We start from the raw sequence: 23,031 nt of genomic DNA, 5'->3' as shown, positions 1-23,031 counted from the left end.
CTGATAGTGTTTGAGGACACGCCTCCATAGATGAAATTGGTGGGACCACAGAGTCTCATCTCATTATGATTCACTATGACGATGAACTCTCAGTTCTATTTTATGAGATGCTTTGCTCTGGCTCAAAGGAAGAATGACAGGACCCCAGAGTGATTCAGGCAGTCTGCACAGCAGGTTTTCAGGCAGACTCACAAAGCGCCAGCTCAATGAGTTGGCCCCTGGAGCAGCGACATCCCTGCTGAAATTATAAGCAATTTGTGTATTATAAATCAGCTGATTGTAAGACATACAGAAGTATGCTACATAAAAAGGGGCGGGGGACCCTTTCTCTTGTCTGTGTAATTCTGCAACTTTAAATACCACTTTCTGTTTTTACTAGAAACGGAGTTGTCAGCTGCCAACTGACGGAAACGTAGCAATTCTTAGTCTGAATTCATTTCTGAGGAATACATACAGGAGAAAAACAAGTTAAGAATAGTTTCCCTTTTTTTTGACTACTAAGTCATTTCCAGACCTCTAGCATTCTGATGTATCCTTAGGTCAGCCATCTTGAGAGAAGCTCCCCCTGCTGTCAATGGGAACAAATACAGAGACCCACAGCTACAAAGAGACAATGCAGAGCAGGAACCCTTGGACTACTTGGTCCTAAATGAAATGTCTCCCTCAAATCCCTCCTCTCAAGGCCCAGGGAACCATGTGGAAAAGGAGATGGAAAAGATTTTAAGATCTGGAGTGGATGGAGGATCCTAAGGAAACAAGGCCTTCAATCACCAGCAGGATCTGTGCATATATGAACTCACAAAGACAATGGCAGCATGCATGAAATCTGCAGAGATCTGCGCCTGATGAGGTCCAGAGAAAGGGTAGTGGAACAAGACCACATCACTAACCCAGACGCTATCTCCAACCAATAAATCTTTACAAGGGAAAAATTAGTTCTCTCCAATGGAGTGTACAAACTGGGTATACAAACCATTCTTAAGACTAAACAACCTGCCCAGCGGTAACTGGCCAGCACAAAGGTGTTTCTAGAGGTTCTTTGTCTTATAATGCCTAGTCAGTTCCTTGAATTTTTTTCCCTTATGTGTGAATGCATATTATACATATGCACTATATATGTATATATATACATATACACATATATAAAAACATTATCTATACATATAATACATATGTTTTATGTTTAATTTAAAAATGTTTCTTAAGACTTATTTTATGCATGAGTGCACTATCTGCATGTACACCTATGTGCCAGAAGAGAGTGTCAGATCCTGTTTATATAGATGATTGTGAGCCACAATGTGGTTGATGGGAATTGAACTCAGGACCTCTGGAAGAGCACGCTCTTAAACCCTGAGCCATCTCCAACCCCTATATTATGGTTTCTAGTTCTGTGTTTTTATGGGATTTCTGTGTGTGTCAGTGTGCATCTCTGATCTGTATGTGTTTCTTGAGCTTTTTCTTTGTTTTTTTTTCCTTCTGTCTATTCTCTCCTATTCTGATTTGTTTGGTTTTCTTCTATCTAATTTTATTTTTTAGTTATTATGTTTTTAGATGTCTGTTTGTACCCTAATGAAAGATGAAAGAAATATTTGGGTGGGTGGGGAAGATCTGGGAGGAATGGAGAGGTAAAAACCATCATCAGAATATATTGTATTTTGTATTTTAAAAATATCTGTTTTCAATAAAAAAAATAAAAAGCAAAATGTCCAGCAATGAACCAATGAGAATGTAAAACGACCTTCATTTCTTTAAGTTTATTTCCTAATAATTTTTTAAAAAATATTTATTTTCAATAGATTTTATTTTTCATGGCTATCACAACACACTGCACTGCAGGTTTCAATATCAAGAGACTACTGTTTGGATAAGTTCCTTTCTCCCCTCCCTCTTCAAGGCAGTAACTGACATAGGGAATGCTTATGCAAGTCCCGACTTGTCTGCGCCCATTTGCCTTGTGGAATGTTTAACTGGATATGACCCCAACAAGCACTGTGAACATTAGACCTTGCTGAGTTCTGCTTTTATGCACCGGCATAATACAAAGACTTACTTTAGCTACTGAGGAACACATTTAAATATATTTCTATTTGGCAAATAAATAAATAAATAATTCCTAGGAGCCAGAATATACTGATTTTAAGGGCCTGAGCTTTGAGAAGATAGAGACCAAGTTTGCCTTCCTCAGTTTGCTGTGTAATGTCGGGAAGCTCATTAGCTTCTCTGAGCAGACTTCCTCATCTGTGAAATGGGATCTTAATGCTTCACTGTGTAGTAATGATTAAGGAAGGTTACTATGGTAACCACTGAGCACAGTGCCTGGCTTGTAAGAAATGTTTCAGTTCTTACTACAATGACATACTCTTCAGGAGTGACTTATTATACCCTTTATCCACAAAGGAATTAAGACTTTAAAATCATATTATGTGCCGACGCTATACAGAGAGTAACTAAGATTCCACATCCTCATAGCTGATTCCAAATCTTCTAGCTTTTGTGTTTATCCAGCCTCCGTCTGGGCTTCCACCATAAGCTCTATGACAATTGCTTTTCCTGGGTAGTATGGCTGGGTAGAACGGCTCTTTCCTACTCCCTTGGACCTGGGCAGGCCTGGTGGGGATGTGATCTGATGTTGCATGTACGTTCCTACACTTTGACTTTTAGGAATCTTTTACCTTTAGTTACGTGTTCATATTCTGACTCTAAGGAGGTTTGTTCCAGAGTGTCTGTAGATAAAGGACATGGTGATCCTAACAACTCTAAGTCTCACGTCAATGTGCCCAGCCACTGGCTAAACAGTAACAAAAGAATGTATTACCATCGACAAGAATATACCCATCTCTCCATAGTTTAGAGGTGGTATTTTTATTATTAATAAGAACCATTGTGTGATTCTGTGAGAAGGGTACCTGTAATCTTAGCTATGTTTATCAGAGCATATGTGCGTTTCTGTGAGAAGGTTACCTACTGTCTTAAATGCGTTTATTGGAGTGTATATGGGCATCTGGAGTAATGAATCCAGAGTGATTAGCTTGGTCTCTCTCTCTCTCTGCATCCTTCCTTGTTTGGGCCTGAGGGCTAATAAAGATGTAGAATGTGGCCTGAGATGTATATGGTCAACCAGTACCATTTGGCAATACATATTTCATTTGACAGCATTTGTAAGTCACACATTTTCCCTCAGAATAGCTCACAGTGTGAAAAAGCTTCCATATGCTGGAAATGAATCCTCACTTTGCTGAGAGAGGAGAGGAGCAAAAATAGAGTCTAGATTTCATGAACATTGAAGACCTGTCCTGAGCAGGCATATGGGTTCAAAGCGCCTTATTCTTAAAGTTAATCTCAAACTCATTATCCATCAGTGTTTACTGTTAAAATTCAACAAGTAATTTTGATACAAAAATATCTTCTTCATAACAATTAAAATCACTATTTTAAAGGACTACTGATAGGTTACTATATATTCATGTATCGGATCCTTCCATTTCAGCAGAGAAATACAGTTTTTAAATTCCTTTATGGGTTCACAGAACACAGTCAGAATGAAAATGTGAGTGTGACTTTCTCCACTTTCTAAAATCTATCCATCTCTGTCTTGAGTCTGAGTATGCAAAGGGAATAGAGTCCCTGCTTCCCGATTTCCACAGGGTCAACAACGTGCTCTACTGTGGTCAGGTCTTTGAAAGTCCAGCCAGCAAAAAGGAAGCTAACCTGTCATCCAGCCTCAGAGTCCCCTTTCCTCTCTGGTACAGTCTGCTTCTTGAGGACTTGTAAAGGACCCCTACCCACCAGACCCCCAGGGGCTGGGACTGAGCATGGATAAAGTTATGCTTGCTGTAGAAGCTAGAGTCTAGATTGTTCTGTGCAGATGTGTACACTCAGAGTAAATTGGGCAGCAAAAGGCAGGTAGCCAACTGTACGCTTAACTACAAACACTTTGTTCATCGCTGTGTAGAAAGCATGAGAACAAATTTTATTCTTAAAGTTTATGTGACTTGAAGTTTTCTCAGGGAAGTTGAGAACAGCTCTTGTGGTAAGATCTCATGGTCATTGGAGTCTCAGAGTAAATCAAGTTTGAGGAGTGGAAAAGTTATTCTAATTGTGTGGTGACCTTTTAATTTGTCTAAATGGGAAAGTGTGTGTACCAAAGCTTTTACTCACTTTAACATTTCAAGGATACAAAATAGCATCAGCTACACTCACATCACTGCAAAGCATTTGCCACAACCATTTCCACAGAGGCTCACTGTCAGCCTTGACCTGAGACCTTGCATTTAGTTAACAGTAACATCTTGTTCCACACCCTGCTCACCCAGCCCTGGAAACCATTATTTACTTTGGACTTGGACAGTTCCGCATACCTCATAGAGGTGGAAGATTCAATATTTGACTTTAAAATTTTATTTTTAAAATTAGATTGTTGTGTATGTGTGTGCATGCATAGCACAGAGTACACATGGAGGTCAGGGGACAACTTGGGGGAGTTGGCTTCCTTTTTCCACCATGTGGGTTCCAGAAAGGGAATTCAGGTCACCATCAGACTTGGTGGCAAATGTCTTTACCTGCTGAACCATGTCTCTGGCCCAGTGTTTGTCTTTTTATATCTAGCTGATTTCACCTAGCATAACATCTTCATCCATGTAGAAGCAAAGGTTGAATAATACTCTCTCTCTTTCCCTCTCTCTTCCCCCATCTCTCCCCCCTCTCTCCTTTTCTCTCTCTCCTCCCTCTCTCTCTCTCCCTTCCCCCCTCTCTCCTCTCAGTTGTGAAGTACATATAACAGAACATTTATAACTTTATTTTAGGAGTGCACTGTGGCATTCACTACATTCACTACATTATATTATATAATGAAGTTGCATTTAAAATCACTTGTTCATTGATGGTTATTTAAATCAAGATTTCCTGTTTTCCTCCTCCTTTCTGTGATGCCTTTGGCTCTACACTTCTAATATCCATGAGTTACCTCCCATCTTGTCATTTCTTCTTTCCCCTGTTCTCCCATACTCCTCTGCATGCTTAGTATTAGAATTATTATATGTCAGGTCTATTTTCTTCTATGTATGCACTGCTGGGAACTGAAACTATGGCCTTATGCATACTAGGCTAGCTTAACCACTGAGCCACACATTGTTCCCTATCTGGTATTTTTTCAAATGAAATAAATTTCCAGTTACTTCATTTTAATTTCTCTATCAGTTTGCGGTAGCAGCTTTTACAATGATGTCATTCTTTTTCCTAACCACGACTTCAAGCATAGTTCTCAGTCCTAGTTTCAGACTTAGCTATGAACTGTCAGTGGACCTGAATGATCTTTGAAGCCTGGACATGCAGTGATTATTAATGCCAATAACTTGAATGAAGTATTTAGAAAATATATTTATTCATTTATTAAGAGTTAATTGCCTGTTACGATCAAAGACAGTAGCAATAATTTAGGCTTATGGTAAAAGTGTGCAATTTATTCACAAAGGTAGAAAGAAGGTTGTAGCTAGATTTGTTTTCTAAAAGGCCCTCCAAGCCTGTGCGGTTTCTTCGCAATCAAAATAGTTACTCTCCTTAACTGATTTTAGCTTAGTTCTGTTCTCAAGAAGAAAAACAGTGAAAAATACCTTTACTCTACCAATGTTTAGAAATGAAGCACCTAATTAAAAAAAAAGTTCTTGTTAAATAGAGATCAATCAGTACTGCTAGTAAATGACTTGCCTCCCACCCCATCTATCTACAATCACATTTCTCTGCAGAGGACAAAGGTAACACAGCCAACCCCAAACTGAAATGGCCAACTTGCAACATTTCAGCCATTTCCCTACCTTACTCTTTGTCCTAAGATGGCAAGGTCCCTGCCCATCTGAAAACTTATGCACTTTTTTGGTTGTTGTTGACCATTCTGTGGATTAACTTAGGGCTTAATGCTTGCCGGGGTGAGTAGTATTCTACCACTTATATGTCCAGTCTTCTCTTCTCTCCTCTCCTCTTCTCTTCTCTTCTCTTCTCTTCTCTCCTCTCCTCTCCTCTTCTTTCTTTTCTCTTCTCTCCTCTCCTCTCCTCTTCTTTCTTTTCTTTTCTTTCTTCTTCCTTCCTTCTGTCCTTCCTTCCTTCCTTCCTTCCTTTCTTTCTTTCTTTCTTTCTTTCTTTCTTTCTTTCTTTCTTTCTTTCTTTCTTTCACTTTGAGACAAGACCTCACTAAGTTGCTTGGGCTTCCCTTGACAGAACTTGCTCTTAGGCTAAGCCTACTTATGGTTACCCTTCTTCTTCAGTCTCAGAAGCCGCTAGGATGATTATAAGGATGTGTCACTATGCCTAGTCTATCCCAACTTTTTACAAATTATATCAGATAAAGACAAGTTTCTGATGCCAATTACTTCAGCAGGTCATTGTATGAATCCCTTCAGGTCATTGTCCCTGGTTGAAAGTCTAGATCATATTTCTCTGACCTTTGGTTGTCTGTGGCCATGCCTGGCAGGTGAAATGTCTGATGAACAGAGAGAAGGAATAGAGCTTTACAAAAAATAAAGTTTTTAGTACATTTTAAAATCCTGACTTTTAGGTATTTTGCTAGATTTGCCCATCAACGTTATTAAGAAGCAACTCAAGTGTGAAACTTCCTTTACCAAAATGTTGATTAAAATTTCAGATCAAGTTAATGATTTAATACAAAAGCTGACCCAACATTTGAAACACAGCATCCTGTTTACATTAAAAAAAAAAAAAAAAAGCTGGGCTTAGGGCTATAGCTCAGTAGTAGAACACTTGTCTAGCATAATCAGCACCATCAAAAACAAGAAGTGAGCTGGGCAGTGGTGGCGCACACCTTTAATCCCAGCACTTTGGAGGCAGAGGCAGGCGGATTTCTGAGTTAGAGGCCAGCCTGGTCTACAGAGTGAGTTCCAGGACAGCCAAGGCTACACAGAAAAATCCTGTATTGAACCCTTTCAAATTTGTAGCTTTGGACATTGATAGTTTGTTTAACCAAAAACAAACAAACAAACAAACAAACAAACAAAAAAACAACAAAAAAATTTATCTCAAGTCATTTCACCTCAGTTTTTAAAAAATGGTGTATTACTTTGCTTAATGTTTTATAAAATGTAGAAGAGATGGGCTCTTAGCACCAAATAACACTGCTGGCCTGGCCTGCAAGTTGCTGGCTCAGGAACCACACATTTGCACTGGCATAGCTGGATTTTCTAACTGAGTTTGTTTAGACTAAAAATTGCCCTCCTGAAATCAGTTGGATGTGGTTTAAAATCCATATAGAATTTAACTGGTGACTTAATAACAGCCTATCTGGAACAAGCAAACCACAAACTGATTTCAAGGGCCCCAGCCACAAGGCCAGCTCTTTCACAAGTTAACCAGAATATCTACCAGGCAGTGAGCACGGCTCAGTCAGTCCAGACCCAGGCCCAAGTCACGGTTAATTTAGCTAACTTTTGTAACAAAATAAATATGTGAAGTGATTGCTGGTGTCTGGCATATAACAAATGTTCCATACATGATTTGTTTGTAAGTGACATGTTAATACTGTGAGATGGTCTAAGATACAAACCTGCTTTTCTGCTCTCAAAAAGGTTATAAAATATTGGTTATTTTACCCGGGTTTGTGTTGTCTCCTTAAACCACGGGGTGTTAGTTTTGAGGTCTTGTGAGTCCCAGTTGGAAAGCATCAACTATACATTACACAGAACAGAAAATAAAGATTATACTTAGATGAGTAAGTCCTATAGTCCCTAGCCCTCTGATGGCAGCACATGGGTGGGAAGGTGATGCATATGCCAAGGTCTTGCCTCTTTATCCCATGGGAGTGCTGTGAACACTTTATCACTGTTACATATGTATTTCTGATTGCACAATGCGTGAGAAGGCACTTGTCTTATGACAACTGCAACTTGCTTAGAAGGCAGTAGGATTTACACATGAAGGCTGGGCAAAGGGGTGCCTACCTTTGGTGGTACTGATGACCTGCCTGGGGAGTTGGACCCCAGGGGCTGTTTCCAACACCACGAAACTCTCACTACCAGCTCCTCACTTATCTGTCTCAGTATCAGAGATTGTTGAGAGTTACTCCAGTTAGCATCAGAAAGCAATTTTTACCGAAAGCACTAACATTCAAAAACCTTGGATTATTTAGTATTTTATCTAAATATTTTAGGAGTACCTCCTAGTCTCGCACAAATGGATGGAAGGCTCCAGCAAAGCACACACCCTGTACTCAAGGCCGGTGGTTTTTACTGAAAGGACCAATTTCCATGAACGAACAGAAGTGCTCCTGGCTACTGACTGACAACACAGAACACTGGCTGAGGAATGCTATTTTGTCTGAGCAAAGCTGGTAGGCAAAATGTAATCAGGTTACTTAGAGAAAAGAAAGTTTGGAAGAGCATGTGAATGACTTCATGTTTGTTTGCACATAAATGTGTGCTTAATATGTGTCTGTCCATTCAAAAGAGCTTTGCCTAAGACTTAATTTGTTTTAACATGGCAATGCAGTTGTCGAGGAATAACTTAATTTTTCCTCACCTCTAGCTTTTTGGTACTTACCTTTCCACAAGAATGCAAAAGCTGCTATTTACTTAAAATATGTTTTTAAATTTTAACAAATTCAGATACATTGAAATCATGTAACTTTTCTCATTCTAATGCAATAAAAGTTAAAAAAATAAAATAAAAAGAATGCAGAGCTGTAAATAACCAAATAGCCCACATTAGTATGGAGTCACTCCTCTCCCACGCACAGTCAAAACCAAAGCTTTTATGTAAGTGCTCTTCCATCTTCTTAACATGCACCTAAGAACACTCGGCGCTGCTACCAAAAGTGTGACCCACAGAAGCTGCAAGCAGCCAATGAGCACGTGAAAGGAAAACTCTTAGCCCCATCGCCCTCCTCCCTGAGACATTCTGGTTGGAAAGTCACAGAAAGTCCAGCAAGTTCCAACAGCTGTGACCATCTGATGGCTGGTTGGTTAGCTTTTTGAGACAGTCTTCCTTTGTAGTCAAGGCTGGCCTGGAACTTGTAATCCTTCTGCCACTGGCTCTCAAGTGCTTGTGCACCCCAATGTTTGGGAGCCACCAATCGACACAGGTGTTATGGGACAGTCCCCAAGGTATACTCAGATATCCTTTTAAGTGTTGCTTTGCTCTTTATGGCCTTAACTTTTGTACTATGCTAAGTTTAAAATAAAATTTATCATAGGTGCATAGATAGTCATCCCTTGGGACATGGAGGCGGCAAAGTAGTGATGTTGCACTAAAGCAAGTGAATCAAGAAACAAAATTACATGCAGAGGCTAAATCATGAGCCTCCTAGTCTGCATCTGCACCAAACTAAACCTGGAGGGCTGTGACCCCCAGTGTTGCCCAGCTTTCTCCCCTGCCTCCTGCAGGTATCTCTTCACATTCCTCAGGCCTGCCCGGAACACACTCCACAACAACACTCTATTCTTTCTATTCTACATTTCATCCCTCTGTAGTATAAGCACTTACACTAAGGTTTTTATTTTATTTTATTTTATTTTACTGCCTTTCTGCCTGTCAGACAGTGGCACCTTGTGGGCAGAGAGTTCTGAATGCTTGGCTCTCTGGAACCTTAATACAGTACTTCATCCATGGCAGAGGTTCCGGACATATCTGTTTAATAGAATGAATGAAGCACTTTGTGAGTTTAAGCAAGAGGAGGAAGTGGAGAGGGGAAATAAAGCTCATGAAATTTTGGCTGTTTACTTCAAGAATATAAGATACCATGGATTTAATGGAAAAAAAAAAAAAACTTCAGAGAAGCCATTGATTCTAGACCCTGTTGTATGCAAGACCTAAAAACCACTGATGTCTCTCCCTAACTACTTTTGAAGGATTCAGAGAACCCAACTGGAAGACTTGGTTCATGCTTATCACATGATCCACCACTAATCTGCACCTCTGGCCCAAGCTGTGACACAATATTATCCTATTTCCCTTTATTCTATGTTAATCTCATTAATTTGCTATTTTAGGTAATTGTTATTAATATGGGAATTAGGTAACTGTTATTAATAAGGGTGTTCTAAGCTTTAGGTATAATTTTAACAACGAGTAGTAGTAATTATTAAGCTCATGTAGGTAATGACCCACACTTCATACTGAAGACCCGATACTTCCTGAGCTGAGCTGTGCTACTCTGCCAGTAGGATACTGTTCTTGCTCCTTGGGTGGGCAAGCTGTTAAATTTCACAAAGACATTCCTATCCCTTTGTCATGCACTGGAGTTGCTTTTAGAAGCCTGCAGGCAACTTTGGAAAGCAAAGCCTTCTAGATAATCTCACACTTAAAATATATATATGTATATGAGGAAAATGTTGGGGATGGCTTTGTGCTGCTTGTATTTATGTTAATTCTGCTCTCCCGGGTGAGGCTGCCTAGAATGAGGAATGAGTCACATGCTCAGGTGGCCTCTTGTGAACCAATCCCCTAATGAACAAAGGAGCCAATCATTGGGTGAATAGGCGGGACTTCCGGGTTAGATGCAGGAAGAGAGGAAGCAAGAGAATTAGGTCTATTTGGAAGGGAGACAGCAGAGAGGTAGGATATAGCTGCTAGAGTTTGCGGATCTACCACCTGAGGAATCGGATTTTAATAAGGCTTACAAGATTAGGTTTTAGTTGTTGTGCCCAGAGATTGAGTTACCATTGTTTCTGAACTAAGTTTGTATTGTGTTTTCCTTCACACAGCTCATCTGGGTTTAAGAGAGAAAGGCACAGACAGCAGAGTTTGCCAGATGTGCACCACAAAGGCCGTGGGGGGTTTGAAACATGGGGTTGATGTGGTAGTGAGCTGGGTGGAGAGTTGGAGGCACAAGCGGGAGAACATGCTTAAATTCCTTTTTAAAATATTTCCTGCAACAGGAAAATCACATACAATAAGACATGTGGGTAAGATTTGATGAATCTGTGTCCTCGTGTAATCAAGCCTCTGTCCTGATGTAAGATATGTCCACTGCCCATGGAGGTCCCTCATGACCTGTTTGAATACTTTCTTACCTTGGGAACAACTGTTGCAATTTCTGTCATTATAAGCTAGTTTTGCTTTAGAATTTCATGAAGCTAGAATAATACATCATATATTTTGGGGGCTGGCTTATTTTGAGTCAAAATAAGCATTTATTTCAGCATTTCCTGAAACTTACCTTCACGGTTGTGTATTTCAGTGACTCATTTCTTTCTAGGGAATAGTATCTCAGTCTATGAAGAGACATAATGTGTTTATCTATGTAGCCATTTATGAATATAATCTGCTATGTGCATTTGCTCATTTCATGCTTCTCAGTGGAAGTGATGGTTCATAGGGTTAACTGTTTAAACAAACTGCTGACCCAGTTTCCAAACTGATTAAACCACTTCACAGCAACGCAGGAGAATTCTCCACATCTTCTTTCGAATGTCATATCATCAGTAATTTAAATTTTAACCACAGTGGTTACATTAGTTATCTTTCCATGATAATTTCCATGTGACAAAATATCTACAATGACACACTTAGAAAGAGCAAATATGTATTCTGGCTCAGTCTGAGAAGTTTAAATGCATGGTCAGTTCACCTGTCATACTGGGCCTGTGTTGGCACATCAGTGTGGGAGAACATAGGATAGCAAACTCACTCACTCACTCCATGGTCAAAAACTTTAAAAAGAAGAGAAAAAAGGCAGAAGACTCACTGTCTCCTTCAGGGCATGTGATCCACAACCATTAGTCCTCCCAGTGGGCTTCAGTGCCTCCCATTAGTACCACACTAGCTTAATAGGCTTTAACTCATGGACCTGAGGTGACCCCAAATTCAAACTACATATTCACTGATACATAGTAATACCCTATGGTGGCTTTATTTTATATTGCTTTAAGAAAGAACAATGTTGGGCCTTTTTTTAAATTGGATATTTTCTTTATTTACATTTCAAATGTTATCCCCTTTCCCAGTTCTCCCCCTCTTGGAAGCTCCCTATCCTATCCTCCCTCCTGCTTCTATGCAGGTGTTCCTCCACCCACCCACCCACTCCCACCTCCCCGCCCTCGATTCCCCTACACTGGGGGCATACACTGAGTCTTCATAAGACCGAGGACCTCTTCTCCCATTGATGCCTGACAAGGCCATCATCTGCTATATATGCAGCTGGAGCCATTTGTACTCCTTTGTTGATGGCTTAGTCCCTGGGAGCTCTGGGGAATCTGGTTGGTTAATATTGTTCTTTCTATGGGGTTGCAAACTCCTTCAACTCCTTTAGTCCTTTCCTTAACTCCTCTATTGGGGATGCCGTGCTCATTCCAAAGGTTGGCTGTGAGCACCCGCCTCTGTATTGTAAGACTCTGGCAGGGCCTCTCAGGAGACAGCCATATCAAGCTCCATTCAGCATGTACTTCTTGGCAGCCACAATAGTGTCTGGGTTTGGTAACTGTATATTGGATGAATCCCCAGGTGGGACAGTCTCTGGATGGTCTTTTCTTCAGTCTCTGCTCCACACTTTATCTGCATATTTGCTCCTGTGAGTATTTTGTTTTCCTTCTAAGAAGGACTGAAGTACCCACACTTTGGTCTTCCTTGTTGAGCTTCATGTGGTCTGTGAATTGTATTTTGAGTATTTGAAGCTATTGATCTAATACCACTTATCAATGAGTGCATACCATGTATGTTCTTTTGTGATTGAGTTACCTCACTCAGGATGATATTTTCTGTTCCATCCATTTCCCTAAGAATTTCATAAATTCATTGTTTTTAATAGCTGAGTAGTACTCCATTGTGTAAATATACCACATTTTCTGTATTCATTCCACTGTTGAGGGACATCTGGTTTTTTTCCAGCTTCTGGCTATTATAAATAAGGCTGCTATGAACATATGGAGCATGTGTCCTTATTACATGTTAGAGCATCTTCTGGGTATATGCCCAGGAGTGGTGTAGCTTGGTCCTCAGGTAGTACTATGTCCAATTTTTTGAGGAACCACCAAAATGATTTCCAGAGTGGTTGTACCAGCTTTCAATCCCACCAGCAATGGAGGAGTGTTCCTCTTTCTCCACATCCTTGCTAGCATCTGCTGTCACCTGAGTCTTTGATTTTTAGCTACTCTGACTGGTGTGAGGTGAAATCTCAGGGTTGTTTTGATTTGCATTTCCCTGGTGACTAAGAATATTGAACACTACTTTAGGTGTTTCTCAGCAATTCGGTATTCCTCAATTGAAAATTATTTGTTTAGCTATGTGCCCCATTTTTAATAGGGTTATTTGATTCTCTGGAGTCTAACTTCTTGAGTTCTTTGTATATATTAGATATTAGCCCTCTATCTGACCTTTTCTCAATCTGTTGGTTCATTGCTAAGAGTAGGGTGTTGAAGTCTCCCACTATTATTCTGTGGGGTGCGAGGTGTGCTTTGAGCTTTAGAAAAGTTTCTTTTATGAATGTGGGTGCCCTTGCATTTGGAGCATAGATGTTCAGAATTGAGAGTTCGTCTTGGCAGATTTTTCCTTTGACCAGTTGAAGTATTCTTCCTTATCCTTTTTGATAACTCTTGGTTGACAAGTCAATTTTATTCGATATTAGAATGGCTATTCCAGCTTGTTTCTTGGGACCATTTGCTTGGAAAATTGTTTTCCAACCTTTTACTCTGAGGTAGTGTCTGTCTTTGTCACTGAGGTGGGTTTTATGTATGCGGCAAAATGCTGGGTCCTGTTTATGTATCTAGTCTGTTAGTCTATGTCTTTTTATTAGGGAATTGAGTCCAATGATGTTAAGAGATATTAAGGAAAAGTGATTGTTACATCCTGTTATTTTTATTGTTAGAGGTGGAATTATGCTTGTGTGGTTATCTTCTTTAGGGTTTGTTGAAAGATTACTTTCTTGCTTTTTCTAGGGTGTAGTTTCCTTCCTTGTGTTGATGTTTTCCATCTATTATTATCCTTTGTAGGGCTGGATTTATGGAAAGATATTGTGTAAGTTTGATTTTGTCATGGAATATCTTGGTTTCTCCATCTATGGTAATTGAGAGTTTTGCTGGGTATAGTAGTCTGGGCTGGCATTTATGTTCTCTTAGGGTCTGTATGACATCTGCCCAGGATCTTCTGGATTTCATAGTTTCTAGTGAGAAGTCTGGTGTAATTTTGATAGGTCTGCCTTTATATGTTACTTGACCCTTTTCTCTTACTGCTTTTAAAATTCTTTTTGCTTAGTGCATTTGGTGTTTTGATTATTATGTGACGGGAGGAATTTCTTTTCTGGTCCCATTTATTTGGAGTTCTGTAGGCTTGTATGTTCATGGCCATCTCTGTCTTTAGGTTAGGGAAGTTTTATTCTATAATTTTGTTGAAGATATTTATTGGCCCTTTAAGTTGGGAATCTTCACTCTCTTCTATACTGATTATCCTCAGGTTTCTTCTCATTGCGTCCTGGATTCCCTGGATGTTTTGGGTTAGGAGCTTTTTGCATTTTACATTTTCTTTGACTGTTGTGTCAATGTTTTCTATGGTATCTTCTGTCCCTGAGATTCTCTCTTCTATCTCTTGTATTCTGTTGATGATGCTTGCATCTATGACTCCTGACCTCTTTCCTAGGTTTTCTATTTCCAGGGTTGTCTTCCTCTGTGATTTCTTTATAGTTTCTATTTCCATTTTTAGACCTTGCATGGTTTTGTTCATTTCCTTCGCCTGTTTGATTGTGTTTTTCTATAATTCTTTAAGGGATTTTTGTGTTTCCTCTTTAAGGACTTCTAGCTGTTTACCTGTGTTCTCCTGTATTTCTTTAAGGGAGTTATTTATGTCCTTCTTAATGTCCTCTGTCATCATCATGAGAAGTGATTTTAGACCTGAATATTGCTTTTCCAGTATGATGGTTTATCCTGGAGTCTCTGTGATCCTGTGATTCCAGGATCCTATGATCCTGAGATCCTAGGTGTGCCAGAGTTTCTGGGAGTCAACCTGCCTCTGGGACCCTGAGATCCTGGTATGACCATGCTCCTGAGATCCTGCGGTCCTGTGATCCTGTGATCCTGGGGTGGTGAGATGGCCCAGCATATAAAACCAGGCTTGCTGCTAAGCTTGAGTTCAATTCCAACCACATGGTGGAAGGAGAGTGGTGACACCCTCCAGTTGGCCTTTGAATTTTCACATGTGAGCCACGGCACATGAATGCTGCGTACACACACACACACACACACACACACACACACATGAGAGAGAGAGAGAGAGAGAGAGAGAGAGAGAGAGAGAGAGAGAGCACGAGTGAGTGCTTACTCCCTTGACTCAGGGTCTCTTTCTGAACCAGGCTGGTAGCCAAAGCCCAGGGATGCTCCTTTCTTTGCTCACCACAGTGCTATGCATATATATGTGTGCATATATATATATATGTATAATATATTACATATATATTATATATATAATATATATACATGTATATATATGCACACATATATGTGTGTGTATGCATACATATATATACCCCTATATATATATATATATACCCCTATATGTGCCTATATGTACCTTCATATATTTAGCTATATATATCTGTATATACTCATATATATGTATATATGCACACATATATACATATATACCTATATATCGCCATATAGACACCTATACATACAACTTTATATGCACCTATATACATACCTTTATATATGTATGTGTGTATATATATATGTACACACACATATACATATATACACACACATATATATGTATATACACACCTACACACCACACCCTGCTTTTTACTTTGGTGCTGAGGTTTGAACTCAGTAGTCACACTTTCACAGCAAGCACTCTTACCATCTAGCTGTCTCAAGTCCCCAAGGATAGATGTTTTCTTTTATTCTTCACTGTGCTATTGTTCCTCTTGCCAGTGTTTAAGTGCACAAACTTTATACATATTTTGTCGGCTTAATTTGTACATATATTATAATATTTTAAACACATTTTAATATACATATTAAAGTTTAGTTTGTGTGTTGACTCGTTATTCCTGATTCTCTTTGGCGTTTTTTTTATCATCTTTTAGTAAAAGAACTTAAATTCTTTCTATATGTAAACCTTTTATTTCTTCCAAGGAAACTTAGTACACTGGCTAGAATCTTCAACATCACGTTGACTAGATGTGGTAGCAGTGAGTACCCTCAGTCCTTCAGAAGGCAAGTCTCTTGTCTTCTACTATCCAGTGACATTAATGTTGCTTATCTTATAAATGTTCTGCTATCATCAGGTTAAGAAAGCTCACTTCTATTCTAAATATTTTTATTTTTATTTTACCAATTATTGTTGAGAGGTTTATTAACTTCATTCTTTTCCAGGAAGTAGCTTCTGAGAGCCAAGGATGAATCAATGGCTTCCTTAAAGCTTTATTCTGAAGACTAGAAAAACAAGCAACATTTGTTTCTTTGGTTTCCTTAAATATGCATTTAAATATGTAATAAATGTGGCCTTGAGCAATTGTGGCCTTTTTAAAATGTGGTAAAACATAGTTGCTACAAAGTTTATCCTTGTGGTAAGTATTCAGTTCAGAAGAATTAATGATATTGATACTGATAAGTTTATCGTTGTGGCAAGCATTAGGTTCAGAGGAATTAATGATATTGATACAAAAAGTTTATGCTTTTGGCAAGCATTCAGTTCAGAAGAAGTAATGATATTGATATCACTGTTCATCCCACCACCAGAACTCTTTTTACTTTACAAACTGAAACTGTATCATTAAGCCATCATTCACTCCATCCACTGGGGAATGTTTATTAAGGCAAGCATTCCTATACAAGGTACAGGCTTGAACACAGAGTCAAATGGTTTTTCAGGCATAAAGTTTCTCATTTTCCCAACCCTTTAAAAGTACTCCGTATCTATCTCTATTAATGTGTGAAGATAAATACAAGTAATACTTCACAGCTAGAACAAAAGTCACTTGAGCCTCTGCAAGGCTCCCTTTTGGTTGCAGAAAACCAGAAATTAGTGTGGACCTTCCACCTTTGGTCTGAGTCCATTCTGACTATGTGTCACTCATATGTTGTCACACTGTGTGTACAGCATCAGTGTTTCAAGACCACAAAGGGAGGTACAAATCTATTTGGAGAGCCATCACATTGTCTCACGATAACCCCATCTAAAGGAATTACACATTTATAACTGTGCAGTACCTATTGCAGTCCCTCTTTGTGCAGTATTATGTCATAAGTTTCGTAGGTAATAAATGAAGTGCATTCATACATACCTATAGGAAAGATTTGAAGAAAATAGTATACTCATAATAATCCAAATGTAATGTGTATTTAAGTCTGTCCAAAGGATTGAAGAATATTAGCTTAGTTCTTAATATTTAATTCCTCAGAAAATGCACATATGAAATCGACCTTGGAGAAAATCATGTTTGCATTCTCAGGCTCTGGCATTCATCTACATGGCAGTAGATATCATTAACATGCATTGATTATGAATTAAAGGCTGAGGCTATTGGTCTGTATTTTTATATATATTTTTTTTATTGAAAATAGACTTTTTCAAACACTATATTGTGACCATGTTTTCCTCTCCCCTAACATCTCCCAGTTCCTCCATACCACCCTCCCAGAGGGATCCAACCCTTTTCGTTTCTCATTAAAAAACAAACAGGCATCTGAGGATGTCTTTCAACTCTTGACTTTTAGGAAACTACCTTGAATAATGTATGTTGGGAATAAAGCACAGACAGAAAATTACCAAATATAATACATACGTGTTCTTTGTCCCTATTTCTATCACAAAGCTTCGCAAACTTTGTATTTCCAGAGTGGTAGATGTGTCTTTGTTATGCCAATGAAACGGCAATTAGACACCTAAGATATTTTTAAGGGTAGAGCTGGCCACATCAGGAAGACTAAGCCTATTATTGGAGACAGAACTGTTCAGCTCCTGCCCACTGAAGAGATATAGAGGAGGATGATATCAGTGACATCATCAATCATGCCTACACAATGCAACTAATATAAAAACTGCAGACACAGACTAGTGGAATCTGCTGGCAGATGGATCTATAAGTATGTGGGGAAGAGCACACACTGCCTCCATGGAGACCAGCTTCTCTGTTCATTATCCTCCTGCTGCCTCCATGGAGACCAGCTTCTCTGCTCATATCCCTCCCAGACCTTTAGTTTGCACCTCTGACCTGGCTAACAATCCGCATCTTCTGTAATGAAACCGTGGTCGTAAGTCGAGTAACACAGAATTCTGGGACCCATCCCGGTCAGTTATCAAGTTTGGGAGAGGACTGGGACAGTTAGAATTTGTGGCTGATCTTGCAGAGGTGTGATTAGTTTGCAGACTCCTGGAACTAGTGATGGGTGTCTGAAATGGGGCTGCCTTGTGAGATTATGTGATCAATGTGTGGAGTCTTTGCTGCCTCTTGGTAGTGTCAGAATTGGATTGAATGGCAGGGTACTCAAAGAACTGATGTCAGTATTGTATCAAAACACACAAAGAAAACCAAGAAGCATTCCAAGGTATTTTGAATGCTTGCGGAAGTTTCTTTGATATGAACCTATGAAAAAAGATCAAATACTGCAACACTAAGATATACACTCTGGAAAAGAGTTATACAGGAGAAAACTAACATTCAAAATAGCCCTTAATTATGATGTAATCTTAGGAAGGTCATTTAAGCTTGGAGGGTCTTCCTTTGCATCTTTAAAATGAAGTATTTACACTGGGATTTAGAAGATAACTTTATGTGCCAATTTGGCTGGGCCACGGTACCAATATAGTTAGTCAACATGTCTACAAGTGCTTTGAGTGACTTTAAAATGTATGACATAGCACATAGTTGTCCACAATGTATATAGGCTTACCCCAGTCATCTTAAGGCTTGAATAAAACAAAAGAGTTCCCTCTACTGAACAAAAAGGAGCAGGCACCAACTGGAACATCATCATCATCATCATCATCAGTCTCATCTTAGCCTCAAGCTCATATGTGGACTTGCCAACATCCATATTTGCCCTGTCTCTCACCATGACTACTGCACTACTCTATATATTTGTTGCATGCAATAGATGAGAACATACATGAAGCCATTTGTAAATTTTAAAGCACTAGAAAACACAAGGATGGGTGCTGGTTTAATATATGTCATGCATAATGAACCTCACCTATGTAAACGTTAATTTACCAGTGTTGTCCATATTACAGATAAATGGATGAAAAATAACAAAGAAGAAGCTTAAGGTAAGAGGAAGGAGAAAGAGAAAGGTGCTAAATTTCTGGTCTGGAAAAATGTAGTGTCTGCCATTGAGAGTCTGCTCAGGGTGGACAGGAACCTTAGCATAATTGGCTTAACTGGTTTATCTACCAAGCATGTGACACAAGACTTTATACACTGTTGTTGCCCAGATAGTCAAAGAGTAAATAACTTTTTATCTATGCAGTCAAACAAAAAGGTATATTTTCATGTGTGACTAGATAGGAAGACTCAAATACCAGAGATAAAACAGAAAACATGAGCACGTGTTGTGGATAGCCCTGGTCTTGAATTTTGATGCTAATTGTCCTCTCCAGGAAAGCGCTGCAGACTAGAGGAGGAGTGGGGGTGCCTTGTGAACCTTCTCTCCACCTTAACTTTTCAGTTAGGGCAGCAGGAGGGAAGGTGGAGCTGAAAAGTTTGGGAGAGGAGGAGAGGAGGAGACTGGAGAAGAGGACAACGGAAGAGGACAAGGTGGAAGGAAGATGGGGCTGAAGCATGTGGCTTGGAGAAATCTCAAGTCATATGGGATCTAATAGATGGGAATAGAGTAGTGTAGTGGTAGATCTGCCCAATCTAGGTGAGAAAATTGTATACCAATTAACTGAGTTGTGAATTCACTGATTGGGTGAATTGGGTTAAAAGTTTACCACAACAAGCACACTGTGTGGAGGGCTAGAAATAGACATGTATACTAAACCTAGCCATACTTCAGCAGAGTTACATGTTAATAAATCAAAATCCACATGGCAGATGAGCACTAGAAGATCAGTCTGGCTGAAGTGGGGCCAGAGGACTCATGTTCTTATGAGTTTATATATGTTCTTAACTAATACAAACAACAAATGTACAAAATAGAGAACTAGTCCTGGTGAGAGGGAGTGCTTATGGGTGCTGGCAAATGAAGCTGGTGCACAAATCCACGGTGGCTTCACTGTGGAAGGCAACAAATGGCTTTGCCTCCTTGGACCTTTGCTGAACTTTGGAAAATAGCAAGGCACAAATACAGCGTTGGGAAAAACCATTGCTACCACACTGAATGAGCACCTTTAAAGCCCAAGACTGCAATCGATGTAAACATGGTTCTAGGAACTGTGCTGTCATTTCACAGGGCACTTGTCAGACCTCTAGATGACACTTCTTGCGGCACTCAATGACTAGTCTGGATTTCATTAGCATGCCTCACAACTTCAGGGATGGTGGTTTTGGTGGGCATATATTTTCAGAATTGGCCACAGAAGAATGTGGTTGCTTTCAAAACATTCTGAGTAAAGAGCTTCGGGCTGGGAAAGGAGGAGCAAGCTGCCTGCCTTCTTGGTATTTTGGGAAGTATGTCATCATAATGATATTTCCAGGCTTCTCTGGATATGGCCAGTAAATGAGAAACCATTCAGACAGCCATCCTTAAATTAAAACAACAGAGGGATATTATTTTCTACTTATAAAATTGGAAACAAATTTTAAAACTAATGCCCAGTCTTAGCAGGATCATACCCTTTCATTCAGTCCTGGGGAGTGGAAAAACCACTTGGCCAGAAAAAAGTAAAGTTTAAAAACTGCATTCTCTAAGAATTCACCCCATGAAATGAATCATCTGTGCACAGTTATAACTATTAACTATGCTTAGCTGGGTTAATTTTAATGAAAGTGTCTGATATTACCCACTAAAAATAATGTTGGAGAGATATACTGATGTAAGAATTTGTCCATCATGTGTTGGCACTGAACAGGCAGTTTACAGAGTACTGCATGCCAAATAAGTCTAGCCTTTTTGTTTTCAAAAGCAAGCAAAATACCTACCAGCCCAAGCATGTACATTGAAGAAGAGACTAGGCTGCCTATTAAAATATTCACAGCAGGTGTCTTTAGGAAGTCACATGACTTTTTTTTAACCCACTCCTCTAGGCTCCTCTCACCAAACTTTCTATTATAAATATTACATCTGAATGACAGAAGCTGAGGCCTTGCACATTTTAAGTGAAAGAGAGCAGCAAAGAAACACACAGACAAAAGGAAGGTTTTCTAGTAACACATGAGCCACATGGACAGTGTCGTGTCTAAGGCTATTGGCTCAAAACTCCCTCTTTTAACCCAGGAGGTACTGCATGCTATGAAAAGTTTATACTGTACTCATTTCACAGGAACCATCTCCTGTCGCTGCTCCGCTAAGCCATGTGTGGCATGAGGTCACTCAGCTCAGCTCAGGATTCTTGCAGGGAGGCAGCTTGAGGCATTGACCAAGTGTTAGCACACTGATGCTACCCCGAATGTGGGAGGTTTCAGTTCATTAGCAGCTACCCACCAGGAGGGTGAAATCCAAAGGTGAGTCTATAGAGAAATAAATGAGGAGCTCCTGCACATATATCCTAGATGCATGACAGGCTGCAAGAAGTAAGATATGTTTGGAAAGTTCTTAGCCTCAAAGATTGGGGGGTGGAGGGTGCTGATGCTATCAGTTCACAGCCTTTCCCACTAGTGTCTTCAGTTGTCTTTAACAAAGGAGTAGAGTAGTAGTTGGCCTATTCGTACAATTATCATCTGGCTGGTTAGTCAATCTGAAATGCTTTCAAAGGTTATTCGTGGAAAGCCTGGTGAAGTGTGGTGTTTTGATGTCCATCAAGTAAAATGCCACAGCGACTGTTCCAGATCTCTTTGAATTATTAAAATGAGTCTCAAAATACATATTTTCCACAAATGAATGAGTCAGAAGTCCTCACAAAGCTAGATTTAAACAAAGCCCCTACCAGTAGTATGATATGAGGATAGTGCCAGGCTAACAAAGCAGCTCTTGGCTAAATTTCTTCAGTAGCTGAATCAGCCTTGCCCCAAAGGATGTTTTCAGTTATACACACTCTAGCACACTCTACACAACTGATGATGGTTAGAAGTTTGGGTATATGTTTCCAAGGAATATGTATTCTCCAAAGTCTTTCAACCATTGATAATCCTTTAAATCAACAGCAAGGCCACGTGAACCCACTGTCCACCCTATTATTCTTCCTCCCAGAGTTTTCCAGGCACTTCACCAGCCCACCCTTTCCCAGGCATACAAATGGTTCAGAAAGTCACAGAGCACAGAACTTTGCTCTCTAGACCCACCTTGCTGTTGCTGGTCCTCCTGCACCTTCAGCTGACACGTGCACGAATTGGTGAACAGGTGGCTGTCGTCTTTCCTTTGTGTTGTAGACATGGTACCAACGATCTGGCTGTGGCTCTCGGGCCACTATAGCAGTTTGTCTTAGCCAGATATCAAAAACTGTCTTCAGAAGTCACTTGGAAAGAACACAGAGGCACGCACAGATCTTGCCTTGCATGTAAAACATTTACTCCTTAAAGAACATGCCAGAGTTTTTCCTGGTCAAGAATTCTGCAGTAAATATTTACCAGTGTTGCACCTCCTGCCTACAAAGATGCCAACTTATTTGGCTGGAAACACGACGTGATTCTTAGTTTATTTCAAAGCGCCCTGAAACTTTCTCCTTTCAGAATGTACCAAAAAAAAAAAAAAAAAAAAAAGAGTCTCTCGGTGAAACTAGCTCTCTCATTCAACTTTAACTGTTTTTAATTCCTTTTCCGATGTAAAGTCTAGTCCCTCTAGTATTGAGAAGACTGCTAGAGAAACACACAAACTAAGGGCGAAAGTGCTGCAGGATTAAATCTAGGTTTAAATCTGCCTGGTTGGAGCTCGCCCCTGTGACAGCTGGATGTGTACAGTTCTTAAGGGAGGCTGGAAGGGGAGGGGACTGAACTAACTGATTAGCATAGAGAGGCAGGCAAGAAATAGCATTCTGATTGTTTTAACAGAGTGATCAAAG

General features: G+C 39.7%; 1 protein-coding gene across 1 annotated transcript in view; it reads right to left on the bottom strand.

Moving 5' to 3' along the window:
• The window catches only part of Ranbp3l (RAN binding protein 3 like), a 52,437-nt gene extending 29,737 nt beyond the window's left edge, over positions 1–22,700 (bottom strand). Inside the window, exon 1 of the mRNA XM_031360324.1 lies at positions 22,316–22,700. Within this exon, the coding sequence (XP_031216184.1) occupies positions 22,316–22,406 (91 nt within the window). The 5' untranslated portion in view covers positions 22,407–22,700. The remainder of the gene's footprint in view (positions 1–22,315) is intronic.
• Positions 22,701–23,031: the final 331 nt, after the last annotated feature.

Source organism: Mastomys coucha, unplaced genomic scaffold (assembly GCF_008632895.1).
Source record: "Mastomys coucha isolate ucsf_1 unplaced genomic scaffold, UCSF_Mcou_1 pScaffold8, whole genome shotgun sequence".
NCBI lineage: Eukaryota > Metazoa > Chordata > Mammalia > Rodentia > Muridae > Mastomys > Mastomys coucha.
Note: the sequence above shows the minus strand (reverse complement) of the source record. Positions and strands in the feature narration are given on the sequence as shown.